Source organism: Acanthisitta chloris, unplaced genomic scaffold (genome assembly GCF_000695815.1).
Source record: "Acanthisitta chloris isolate BGI_N310 unplaced genomic scaffold, ASM69581v1 scaffold16739, whole genome shotgun sequence".
In the NCBI taxonomy this organism is placed as follows: domain Eukaryota; kingdom Metazoa; phylum Chordata; class Aves; order Passeriformes; family Acanthisittidae; genus Acanthisitta; species Acanthisitta chloris.
Genome location: NW_008690993.1, coordinates 41,423 through 54,591, shown reverse-complemented (window position 1 = coordinate 54,591; position 13,169 = coordinate 41,423). Strand labels below are relative to the sequence as shown.

Genomic DNA, 13,169 nt, shown 5'->3' with positions numbered 1-13,169 from the left:
TATTCTGGAAAAAAACAACAGCACACAGGACAACTCACTTCCTGAAGCTCCTGGCACAGACACCACAAAGCTGCTTCTTTTTCAGGCATTTTTCTTCAAGAATCAGAGAATACAATTAAAAACAAACTATTTCCTACAATATACAACAAATCCCTGTGGGTTTTATCAAGCACTTCATAAAAAGCTTTCAATTCTCTACCCGTAAGACACTGACAGGGTATGAACCACATTTTGGATTTGGATAGAATACAAATCTTTTCTTTCACTTTTTTTTGTAAATAACGAATTTGCACTACACCTTTTCCCCAGTCTTTCAGAGAAATTCTCACTAAGGAAATCTTACACACAAAGAAAGGCAAAAAGCAAATAACAAGGGCCCAAGCTAATTAGTGCTTTGTTTGGTTTCCCCTCGAGGATCACATCTCCAAATGATTTCTGCTTTTAAAGTTAATGTAGAGGTTTCCTTTAGGCTTCAGACACTGTGTAATTGCAACACCTTCTCCTTGTCACCTTTCCTCTGACCTCTGGAGAGCTTTGAAAAATTAACATTTGCAATATCTTCTGAAAAAATCAGGTAATCCTGATGCAGAGATCTTTCTCTGCACTGGTTTTGGTGGGTGCATCGTGACTGCTCAGTGTTGCAGTGTCTGTCCCCAACACCTGCCAGTGAAAGTCTGATTAGGTAATACCAATAATTTTAATAACCCAGCTAAAAAGAGAATGGTTTCATCTTAGGCAACCCCTGGAAAAAATGGAGAAAGCAAACCCTATGGAGACTATAGGAATAATTTTCATGGGGAAGAAATCAAGAACAACAAATAATATATATGCAGAATATGAGAGAGGCTTTTGCTAGTGTAGCTCCAGTGGCATCATCAGTGGAATAAAAGTCACTTAACCTGCCAGTGACACCAAGAAACACCAATGTTCTGTGATACTCGAGTCAGTAAGTCTCCATTTATCATCTGAGGTGTAAAGTCTGCAGTGACTTTTCTTCTAAATAAATGGTAAGGCAGTTGGAAATCTCTGGATCATTTTAGAAATGAAATCATTTCAGTCCTGTTCCTTCATCCTCCTGCAGCAACAGAACAGCTTATTCCCACACAGGGCAGGACATGAGGTCAGAAAAAAAGCATCAGTAACTAGATTTAGGTGAAACCAGAGCATTGCCTCCTGAAAAATCTAAAAGAATTCTAAGAGTTCTTCCACTTCCCCAAAATACTAGGACATTTTTTAAATTGATATTTACACTTGTAAACTATTTAGGGGAGGAGATTTCTTTTTTTATCTCCTGGGTTCATTACAGAGTGAAACATCTAACTGGGGACAGTTCTCAGCATTGCTAACAAGAGTTTTCAAGGTATCTGAAGGACTAAGAGAGACAGTTCTCACTGAATTTCAGCTGGATTTGTAACCAAGCCCTTTAGAACTCACTGGTCAGTGAAGTCACAAACCCCAGAAAAGAGCAAGTGATGCTGGCAATAAGGATGTATATAAAACATACAACAACTTTTGTTACTTGAATCCAATAAGGATGTATATAAAACATACAACGACTTTTGTTATTTGAATAATTTTAACATCAATTTTAGGTTAAAAAATGTGTTTAGTTTGATGTGCTTTAATTTCAGCTCTGACTCCTTTGCCCCAGAACTACTCACTTGATAAAATATTTGATTCCATCAGCTGTGTAAGCTTCTTCCCATCCATAAGGCAGACCTGAGATGAGAGAAAGAAATGAGATGTCTCTCAAAGCTTAAGTGCCACAGAGAACATAGTTTTGAGATGGTATAAATTAGAATGTCATTTCAATCCATGTCATAAAAAAACCATAAATTAATTCCTACTATTTTTGTACAGATAATAATATAAACAAAACAATTCAATCAATATTTGCTGTGCTACAAAGCTATAAACCATTCGATGATGCTTTTATTACTAGAGTGATAACTAAGACTTTTAGCAGGGTACTATAATACGTCGCTTCAAAAATTTAATTTTCACAGCCAATCTTTACCTTTTTAATTACCATTTGATCAAAACCAACTTTTTGAGAGGTTTGAAAAGTGCTGGAGAAAGAAGCATTGGTCAATGTGTAAACATGGTCCTGCTCAATGCTTTTGTGATACTGTACTGTACAGTATGTGCAAGGAAAAAAACCCTCTTTTTTATGAAGACTAGAAATATATATATAAAATTTCAATATGCACAGAAAATTGTTCTGGAAGTGTTCTACTTGAAAGTCATGGCAAAATGTTAGTGTCTTAGGAGTTAAACTATTTTTGTTCAAGTCCCAGTGTATCTCAAAGCCCAGCTCATTAGAACCATCTGTGAGCCTGCTTTAGATTGAAAACTTTGATTTGGAAAATGTGTTGGCCTGCACGCACCATATGAGCTCCCAAAGCTGCTTCCTACCAAGGACTGCCCTCAGTGCAGACAGACAGATTTTTTTTTTAATTTTTTTTTTTACATTTCTTTTTTAAAAGGCTCATTTTCTTCCCTCCTCATGCCTTGGTCTCTAGTGTGGTCCTTACTTCTTCAAAATCTGGAAAGGGATAACTTCAGTTCTCCAATATGAACAGTTCATTACAGCTACTGAACCAGGACTTGGCACAGTGAAGCAGATAGAAACCCTCTGAGAAGGAATTACACCCATAGGTACCAAGAGCAACAAGTAAGGCTATCAAAACTCCAGAATTCAGGAAGAGAACTCACAAACTGGTAACTGTAGAACAGCTCCAGGATTGTTCAGCACAGCTTCAAAAAGAAAAAGCCAGTGGATCAATTTTGTCTCCTATCACTTCTACCCCATTAATCACTTATCCCACACTTCTTCCCATTTCCAGTTTAGAACAGATCTATACAACCTGTTCCTCAAAATATGCCACCAAATACCTTTCAGAGAGTAATCCACAGCTACTTCCCTTTCAGGTAGAAACTGTGTCACAGTTTTCAGGCTCCATTATGAAGGAAGAAAGAAAAGGATGTTTTAACTTACAAATATGCTAGACATGATCACGAGTTTTTCCTTCCTCTCCCATGCAAGATGGGACCTTTATTCAACATAGATATTTTCTAATGATTGAAAGAGCAATAGGATTCATCCTGCAATTGCTTCCATCTGCCTTGGCCTTTCCCAGTTCCTGCATGCAATGTGCATATCCAAAATAAAGGACAAGGGATTGGCTCAGTTTTGAGTAAGAGCTCACAAGGATCCCCAACATGGCCTGTTTCATTCAGCAGGGATAACTGCACTTTTTCACTAATGATTTGATTAAAATGATGGCTTTTCTTTTTTCTTCTAAATGAAGACTAGTATGTAGGCAGCAATGCTAACTGATGCTCTGTGCTCTTCCCTGAACCAGGGAGGACAATGCTTTTCAAACACACTGAATACATTTGTCACCTAGAAATGAAACCCTGGAGATATCTCCACAGCTTTATTTGCCTTTTTGACTTTATATGCATTAGACTGTATATCCTATCTGTTCTTTCATGCTTTAAAGTTCCACCTACATCTGTAGGGTTTTTTTATGCTTTTATTTTCTGCCTTTTTACTCTCTCTCCGCTAGTTTTTCGCTGCTGTTCCCTTCAGTCCTTTCCTTCCCTTTCAGATTTGTACTTCTATTTCTTGTATTTCCCCTGGTAGCCAGGAGGCTCTCATGTTTTGCATCGTATTTCCCCAGACATCATCTCCACTTCCTTCAAACTCGCTGTCTCCATGAATCATTCATAAGTTGATCTACTTCCTCGTGCTCTATTTTTTCACACCCTCCAGGGTCAGATTTGTTGTCTGTCCCAGGACCTGCTTTGAAAGACTGCTAAGCTCTCACCTGAGGTAAATGGGAGGTAAAGGAGCTGAGATAGTAAAAAATGCAGTCTGAAAGCTACAGGATTTAACCTACATAAACTCCAGCAACCTCAGGTTTCCTACATATTTATAATTTCTTGTGCAAGCTGCTACAGTCTTTGATGAAGCTTCATAAATAATATATCTTGTCTGCAGTTGTCTGCATAGATCAGCTTTAAAATTACAGATTTACAGCATTTAAAAATTAGCTCTTTTCAGCAGAAAGTACAGGACTGCTTGCTATTCAAATATTTGTGCTTGTTTATCCTCTGCAAGGTAAAGAACAGGTAAAGCTGCACAAGTAACTCTGCATGCAAAAGGACAAGTCATGAGAGAGCTCACTTCAGCCAAAATACATCACAACCTACCACTGGTTTGTTCTGAATATATGCATTTAATTAGGGTTAATGCAAAAGCAACAGCTCTAATTCTACGTGAAAAAAAGACAAACAAGAATCCACTTTGCTGCTGTTTGTACCCCAGTGCTGCTCACAGGAGCCAGGCAGTATCCCTGGTGACTGCTCTCCTCCCTGGCTGTGTGATGCCTGCTGTGATAACCACTGCTCAAAGTCAACATTATATAAAGCAGAGAGGAAATGAAGCCCTAGGGCAAACAGAATCTTCCTGATCCTTGAGACAGTGTGGAGCTCATCGATCCTTATCACTTCCTTGGGTTAACAGGACAAACGAACTGCACCAGCACTGAGACTTGGTGGCTTGTAGGAAGTGGAAAGATGAGCATCAGCCCAAATGATAAACTTGTAGGAAGTGACAGACACAGAAGATTGTGCCTGCTGTTCCCAAGACAGAGTGGATGTACTCTGCTTCAAGAACAGCTGCACACAGCATGATCAAAGCACGGCCCTAAAGGAAGAAGGGGGAGATACAGAAATTAGGAAAGAGCCTCATTTTCCTGGGCAGTTATCAACCCTAGAAACTGTGCAGTAATGCAGCTGGGTGGTTATTTTTTCCCCCCCCAGTAAGTTAGTTAAAATATTAAAGCAAAGGCTATGTGGAGAACAGCAGATGAAACTAATAAAAGCAGATACCGCAGCATGAATATTCAGTTGCCTCAAAACTGCAGTTATTTCCCTCACAACTAAATCCTGCAGTCCAAATACTGCTCTATTTTTCTTATTTTCTGACAGAATTACTCAAAGGAAATGAGAGATTTAGAGACTAGAGTAAGAATTGTTCCAAAAATGCACTGTGCACTAGGATTCTATCTAGATTTGGCCTATTTAGATGCTTCAAGATAAGTGTGTCCTTAAGTGCTTTATTTTGGCCTTGAGGCCAGACTCAAACCCTCCCTCCCTTACAAACAGCTCCAAACACCACTGATGGATTGGGAAAGGGAGAGCTGCCTAGAAGAGGTGCTAATCTCCCCCTAAACACTCTTTTGTGAGGCACAAACTCATTTCCAGCAGTGTCCACAGCTCTGTTATCCAGCAATAAAAGGATGTCTGCCTACAATTCCTTTCCTGTTAGGGTAAACATCTCATGGCTGTGTCGTTAAACCACCTCGTCTGGAATTAATAGTGAGTATCAAGCGTAAGGGATGTAGTAGCTATCTGGAATTCAAAAGCCACATTGTATTCTGTTCCACAATGAACCATGCTTTGACCAACAACAGAAATAAGATGTATCTTTTACGTATCTTTTTACCTAGTTTGACTTTTCCAGTTATACGTATCTTTTCTAAGTAAGAGACTATGGGCTAGCTCAGAACGAGCCTTTATTTACCTCCTTATAATTTATTTTTATTTAATATTAGGTTCTCAACTATGATGAGGGTTTTTTACAGAAACAGGAATTACTTGCTAAAAGGATTTCTGACATACAAGATTTTCTAAATCTTTTCTTTGTCACTTGATAAATGCAGTTTTGAATTCCGATCTCTTTTCAATAGCATCAATTTCAGCACTTATCAATGCTTAAATCTTCCTCACATGGCCTCAATAATATCGCAAAGTTTGTTAGTTAGGATCCCAAATGCCTTTGGCTCTTCTCTTCTGAACTATTTAAGCAAAGCAAAGAGGATGGAGAGCTGAAGGTCTGACTTGCTGGTTCTAAGTTAGCTGGTTTGGACACCTGAGTGCTACTGGAATATGGGAATATCCCAAAGAGGAGTCTAGAGGGACCATATGATGGGAGACTGGCAGAGGAACTCCCCTGTGACTTGTGTAACATTACATAGCTAATGCACAAATTTGTGCAGCAGCATCCAGCCTCGTCTGTTGAGTGTGTTCAGGGTGGTGCAGGCATAAAATGTCTCTTTTATTTCTGAGGCTGTCAGTAATATATACTGGATTTTACTGCTTATTTGTGAATGAAATCTAAACACTCAGGCTCAGAAAAAACAGCTTTCAGAAATGAGTATGCACTTCTGGCATTTGCTTGTGTGTCACTTTAGACCATTTCAACTGCTCTTCCCAAAACCAAATGTGTTTCCTTTCATGAATAATACTCTGCTAAGGGGACATTCCATTCCTTTCTTTCACATATCAAATTCCATTTTAAAGAAATTGTTCTTTCCTTTTGTTGTTGGTAATTTAATAAAACAAAGATGGAGTAAGTAGTTTTCAAGTGGAGACATCTGGGAAATACTAGCAATTGCAATTCATGCTAATTTAGAGCACGGTTGGCAGATTGGTTTGTCTCTCCTCAGCCTTGTTCCTAGAAACCAGGCTTCAGGAAAAATATGTTCCTTACTTTGGATATTCAGGGTGTGGTGAAAGATGAGCTTGTGTTCTCCCATTGCCTATTAATCATCATATATTGACCCATCTATGTTGGCAAACTCATCAATCTCTTCTTAAAACAATTACAAATCGAGTTACAATTGAGAATGAGCTATTAAATAGGTTGTTTCTCATGCTGAAGGATTATATGATCAACTTCGAGGTCTTTTTTTTTTTTATAATTTTGAAATTACAAACTGTCACAAATGTCTCCTATTCTAATACTTGCCTGAATAACTTGGTACAGCTAATTAGAAACAGTTTGCCTACAACAGCAACTGCAATATATGAACAATGACCATTCAACTGACTGCTTGAAGGAAATAAGGATGACCTCAAACAGTACATGTGATCAGGCATTAGTATAGACATATCCTGTCCTACCTAACAAGTAAGGAAATCCACATTTAGAACAAACTCTTCCCAGGGTGTGCACTTAAGATCTTCAGAAACGAGTGAGAGCTACAGTCATCTGAGCAATGAGGTTGCTGCTATGTGTATTCAAGAAGGATAAAGAATTATCTTAAGAACTGCACCTTTTCAGAAGATGGATATTGGAAATGCAACAAAACTCCCAAACTACGTATTTTTCAAATAAAGCCTAATTTTATCCTTTGAAATAAAGTTTTAGGTACTGTAGGTTCCAAGCACTTCAGACTGTTACTAAGATGAGAAGTGAACAGACGAGCTGATGCTCATTTTGATCTGTGCAGAAGGTTAGTAGTCAAAGCACAAAATAAGCACAGCACACCTAACAAGGGCAATAAAACATCACCTTCTGCTTAGCTGATGGCAACAAACGTGTCCAGCCCATTACACAGGGATGGCAGAAGTCACCAGAGTTTGTAGTAATAGCACTACTATTAAAAAGTCTGACTTTTCAAGGGCATGGAAAGAGTACAGCAAATTATGTCCTGAGCTGTCTGCTTCACCAGATAGAAGCTGTTGGATCAGTCCTTCTTTTGCCAAGGGGTAAAGCAGCAGATCCATGACATTACCTACTGGCACAGGCTGGAATTTGAGTACCTACACCAGCTGCTGATGTGGAACTGGGAACACCTCGTAGTGCACAGGAACCTGAAGACAGAGTGCATCCCTTGAAATGCTGACATGAAAGGAGCTCAAAGTTCTCCTAATGACTATTTTTTATGCAATGCAATCACCTTCCAGAAAAAAAAGAAAAGGTAATTATTTAGTAACTTACCTAGAAACCCCCAAGCTTATTTCAATATGCTCATTATACAGTTGATATGTATCTCACTCAGCTTACAATGCCCTTCCACATCTCACACATTTGATAGGCAGATGCTCAACAACTGATTTTGAGGAGGCCAAGGTGCCATGGGGCAGTGTGTCCCTCAATACTACTGCTATTTTAGTCATGAGTGCAATCCATTTGTTTAGCCATCAGGTTAGGGGAGTGTGAGCCCTCAAAGGTGAGGGATAGTGAGACAGGGAGGAGTTTCAGAGCAACTCAGTTGCACCAAACACTGGATTTTGCATAATCTACTGCCTTTTGTTATTTGCTTTTAAAACATACTGATTTTCTGACAATTATTTTTGTATTTTTCACCTACACTGTTTCTTACTAAAATGCTACTGGCTGTCCAGTGAAAATACAGAAGAATGCAGTGGCTGATCCCTCTGAGTTCTCTTGTTTATTGTGCTTAAGAATCTGTGGATAACGTGGAGGCAATACAGAAAAATCAAAAAACTGCAGCATGCAGAAATCCACCTTCTTCACAGAGAAGGCTGCAAAGGAAAAACAATGCTCCTTATCCTCTAGTGGCTCCTATCTGCTTTAGTTTGCCAACTCAAAGATGTTTTGTTTAATTTTAGTGTTAAAGGCTGCACTAACAGAGTATCAATTAGTGACACAGCGAGAGAAATAAAGTATCAGAGGATCACAGAGCTGGGAGTGCTCCTTGCTAAGGTCTTAAAAATGGTAAAAGCATCTTCCCCACTACATTTTTTTCAGTCTTGTCCAAAAAATACTTTAAAAAAATTCCTTTATATGCATTAATTGCAAGGTTTTTTTTTTTTTTTTAAGTCTCCTACCATTGACTGTTAACACGCTGCTGTCTATCTGGGATGAGTCAAGAACACATTATTACTTCCATTGCTGACTGAATACACCACAAGTTACAAAGTACTTTTGGAGGAATATTTGCATATATTAAACTGAGATTAATTTTGTTTATACCTATGAATCTTGAACTGTTGAAGACAGGAAACACATTATTAATTCTCAAATGAGAGAAACAGTCCCTCCCTGGGGAATCCTGCACCATGCCACGCAGGCTACAAGAAAGGTGAAATTCAGAGAAGTGCTTTCTGGAGAATGTTCTTATTCTGAACTGGGACAATCACTTTCATCAGCCTAAAAAGAATCTGGAATAACATATTCCTATTCCAGAAATACAAGGCTCTGCATTTACCACCAGGACCAGGTGACTAGGAATAGCCTGGAGTAACTCACTGTATAGCCCAGCCCCAAAACATTTCTTTTAGCCTCAGTTTCCCTCCTGGCTTGCTCCCCTGATTCCTCTCTTCCAGAATTCATCCATCTCCTCCTTTCCTTACTGGATCAACTTCTCTTGTCACCATCTATTGTGCTATCCACCCACCTCCATCACTGTCATCTCACGTTGCTCACTGACGCATGTGATCGCTAAATAGAAGTTTAATTAGAAAGCATTCATTGGTAACAAATTAAAATGACTGTCTAAAATTAGGATTGAGCAGAAATTGTCTGAGATTTAAAAAGCAATAGTATTACATGATAGGCCCTTTCTTGCTAAGTAATATCTCACTTTTTTTGCACTGATGATGAAGTTAAACTGCGCAGGGGTTGGCATGAACCACCTACAATTGAGAGACACAGAACTACTCTGCTGAGCTCATTTCACAGTAAGTACAGACCAAAGTAAGACTTTTTCCTTTTGAAGCAAGAATTGTAAAAATACATCAACCCTAAATATCCTTTTAGCCTGCTACAAAAAAGCCTGCAGTTACACATAAAGAAGAGAAGAGGTTAATTTACAGGAAGAGATGCCTTTAAAAACAAGCATATTTGAAAACTAATGGTAAAAGTTCTTAGAAACTAGGATAGCTTCCTCTCCTTTTTTTGTTATCAATCCAAAGGGGAAAAAAGAGTCACTGTGTGCCTCAATTAGCATACTGGATTTTACCTTAACTGTAAAGATCTCACACATAATACCCATAGCAATCATTAATGCAAGGCAAAAAATCTCCATCCTTAATTCCCAGCTAATGATCCATATCCCTCATGCCATGAGTTCACAGATCTAATATGAGCCATACACCCATTTTGTACCTCCTTCAGGTCTCCTTCATAAGCACCAAGCAATTATGTTTTCTTCTTGCCAATTCTCCTTCAAATATAATTTCAAAAAGCTTCCTATATCATTCTTGGCAATCATCTTTCCCTGTACTTCTTTCCATTTAAATGATCACACTTGTGCACCATATATGTCTAAGGAACTCTGCTAGCCCTCAGCTTCTCACTCCTACCTACTGAAGAGAAGTGAAAAAATGTGACAACTGCAGGAGCTGACAGCAGAGCCTACCAGCCCTCTGAGACAAGATGAGCCCTGAGAGCTTCAGCACACATTGGTTCCCAACAAAGGTCTGCTCATCCCCCTCCCCTTGTCAGCTTTCATCCAGATCTCTCGGGAGGCTCAGAGTTGTGAAGCCAAAGAAAATTAACTCAGCATTAACTGCCGAAAGCACACACACTCCTTTGGTTCAGCTCCACACTGTGCTGGTTGCTTTACGTTCTGTTACCTGAAACAATGACACGGGTGCTCCCCGAGGGGGGTGCAGACACACAGACACACCAAGGTACCACCTCTCCCCAAAACTAAATCTGAACACTACTTGCAAGGCAAAAGAGAGGGATGTCAGCCCTGAGTTTGGGACTGAGACCTCAGGGTTCAATTCCTGTCTCAACCTGTGTGTTTTCTGAATTTAAGACACTGATCTGAGACTGAGACTTCAAGATTCAATTCCTATCTCACCTGTGTATTTCCTCCAACTTGTATCTCCATGCTACAGAATTTCCTCCTCCTTTATACCAAAACACCATACTATGATGAAGGATCAATATACCAAAATTCTAAGCATTACATGAACAGAAATTAATAGAAAGACAATTTAGGAAGTATTTATCATCCAGCAAAATTGTTGATTCTGGAGAGTTTTGACTTCAGCTTCCATAGTTACCAAGAGCAAGTGCAACTTGTATGGAAAGAGGCACAAAGTCAATTAATTTTTCCATAGAAGGGTCACAGTATGAACTAAACAAGTCCCTACACTTCTAAAGGTTTGCCCTTTAATGAAGTCTTCCTTCAGAGATACTGGAAATTATCCTAATGAGACTGCACTAATCTCATTAGGTCATCTGCATTTTAAGATATAATAATATCACTTGTTTTTCATGATGAAAATGTTTTGATTGGAAAGTCAGGACAGACAGTGCCTATTCAAAAGCTGACTCATCTTTTCTCATTAAAGGTAAGTGAATGGAGGGAGAATAATTTGCTTTTCTAGCAGCAACAACAGAGTTCTGAAATCTAGGTCACATTAAAGAACTGCCTTAAAATACCAGTTTAGACACCGAATTGTGGTTTTCCTTGCTGTGAAACATGGGGAATAACATGCATATTCAATCACCAATAAATCAGCAGGCAACTTGTTCATAATTGATACTTTAAATATATTTTCTTATTTGATCAAGCTATAAAATTATTCTGTCCTTATTAGTGTCACCTTTTATCTGCTTCTCTGCCTGTACATAATTACTGTAATGTTCTGATTCTCAGAGACCAAATTAAACAGGCAGGGTCTAATTCCTAGGCTCTGTAACAATACCCACAAGTAAGACCAGTTAGGTGAAAACAATGTCATTCCTCATATTCAACAAAACGTGGATTTAGACCAAATAAGGAAAGCTCAGGGATAATTCAGGATTTAACACCCATTGGTAAATGGACATTTCTTTGAAATGTCATTGAGAAACAGGATTAGAATTTTCTAAGAGGTTGACTAACTGGATCAGATGTTTGAAATAAATAGGGTGCAACTAAATAAAGACAACAGCAAAGTGCTACCTGAGGTGTGGATAATCAGCTGCACACAGCAAGCAGCTATTCCCAGCCAGCCCTTGGTTCTGGGGGAATGGGAACCCCCAAATTCAGGCAACCCAGTGACACGAGGCTGTCAGGGAAAGGGAACACCATTTGGGAACTGGTGTGCTATATATTCAAGCAAACAAGCTTATTCCATCTTTGCCTCCCACAGGAAGGTCTACACTACAGAACTCAATACAACTTGGACGAATTGAAGTCAGAGAAACACAAGCATGAGGAAATGGCTTGGAGACATGTGGTGTAAGGAAAATAGCAGCTCACTGGTACCAGTTTATTTGGGGGAACAGAAACCAAAGTGGAGACACTCTATGGCCTTCAAATATGTTAAAAGCTGCCACTAAGGGAAGGCAGTAGGATGTTTTCAATAACTCTGGGGGTCAAGACAGGTAGTAATGGGCTTTAACTGCAATGAGGAGGACTTAAGAAAAAGAAAAAGGTTTCTAATGGTAAAGATAATTAAGGATGGGAATAGTTAACCTACAGAAGCTAGGGATATGCGAGACAAATAACTGCCTGGATGGACATAATTCATGTTGTGGAGGCACATGGATGCACTACCTAATTGCTGAAGGTCCTTTATAGCCAAATCTTTTCCGATTCCTTGGTGACAAAGTACTGAGTGTTACTTCCTAAACTTTTGTATAATTTACACTGGCATTTCTTCTGCTTTCCATTTGCAAGGCATTTTTGTATGTCTTGTGTTCACAGAAGTAATACATTTTAATTATACTGTGTACCAAAAACTCTTCTCTTGTCTCCTTCTAAGTATTTCTTGCAAACCCAAGTAATTCTGGCCAAAGACACAGGGTTTAGAATATATCTTTAGGCTTGTCAGAGAGCACCTGAACTTGTAACCCAATGATAATACTAAAACCAAATCAAAACAGCAAAACCACAGCCAAAGGTGAAATTGCAAAAGCTTTTTTAGCCTATTTTTTTTCCTTCCTAATAATTTTCAACCTTGATTTGGCTTCACTGGTGTAACTCATTTGTGTATCATTACAGACACTGCTTTTAAGCACAGGTATGCACCTTATTACTGTTTCAGTAGTGATGATACTATAGCTCAACAGTTTCTCTTTTTTTTTTTTTTTTTTTTGGAGTCAGGGATCACTACTCAACCTCAAAAACTCCTAGGTTATCATAATAAATCTTGTAATTGAAAAGAATATGAGAGTGCTCAGGTTGTGCAGATGACATTACAGACACTGCTTTTAAGCACAGGTATGCACCTTATTACTGTTTCAGTAGTGATGATACTATAGCTCAACAGTTTCTCTTTTTTTTTTTTTTTTTTTTGGAGTCAGGGATCACTACTCAACCTCAAAAACTCCTAGGTTATCATAATAAATCTTGTAATTGAAAAGAATATGAGAGTGCTCAGGTTGTGCAGATGAAAATCACTGC

At 38.7% G+C, this 13,169-nt stretch overlaps 1 protein-coding gene across 1 annotated transcript in view; it reads right to left on the bottom strand.

The window, feature by feature from the left end:
- STXBP4 (syntaxin binding protein 4) overlaps positions 1–13,169 on the bottom strand; it is a 65,707-nt gene that overhangs the window by 12,818 nt on the left and 39,720 nt on the right. The window contains exon 21 of the mRNA XM_009082069.1: positions 1,662–1,719. Coding sequence (XP_009080317.1) covers positions 1,662–1,719 — 58 coding nt within the window. The remainder of the gene's footprint in view (positions 1–1,661; positions 1,720–13,169) is intronic.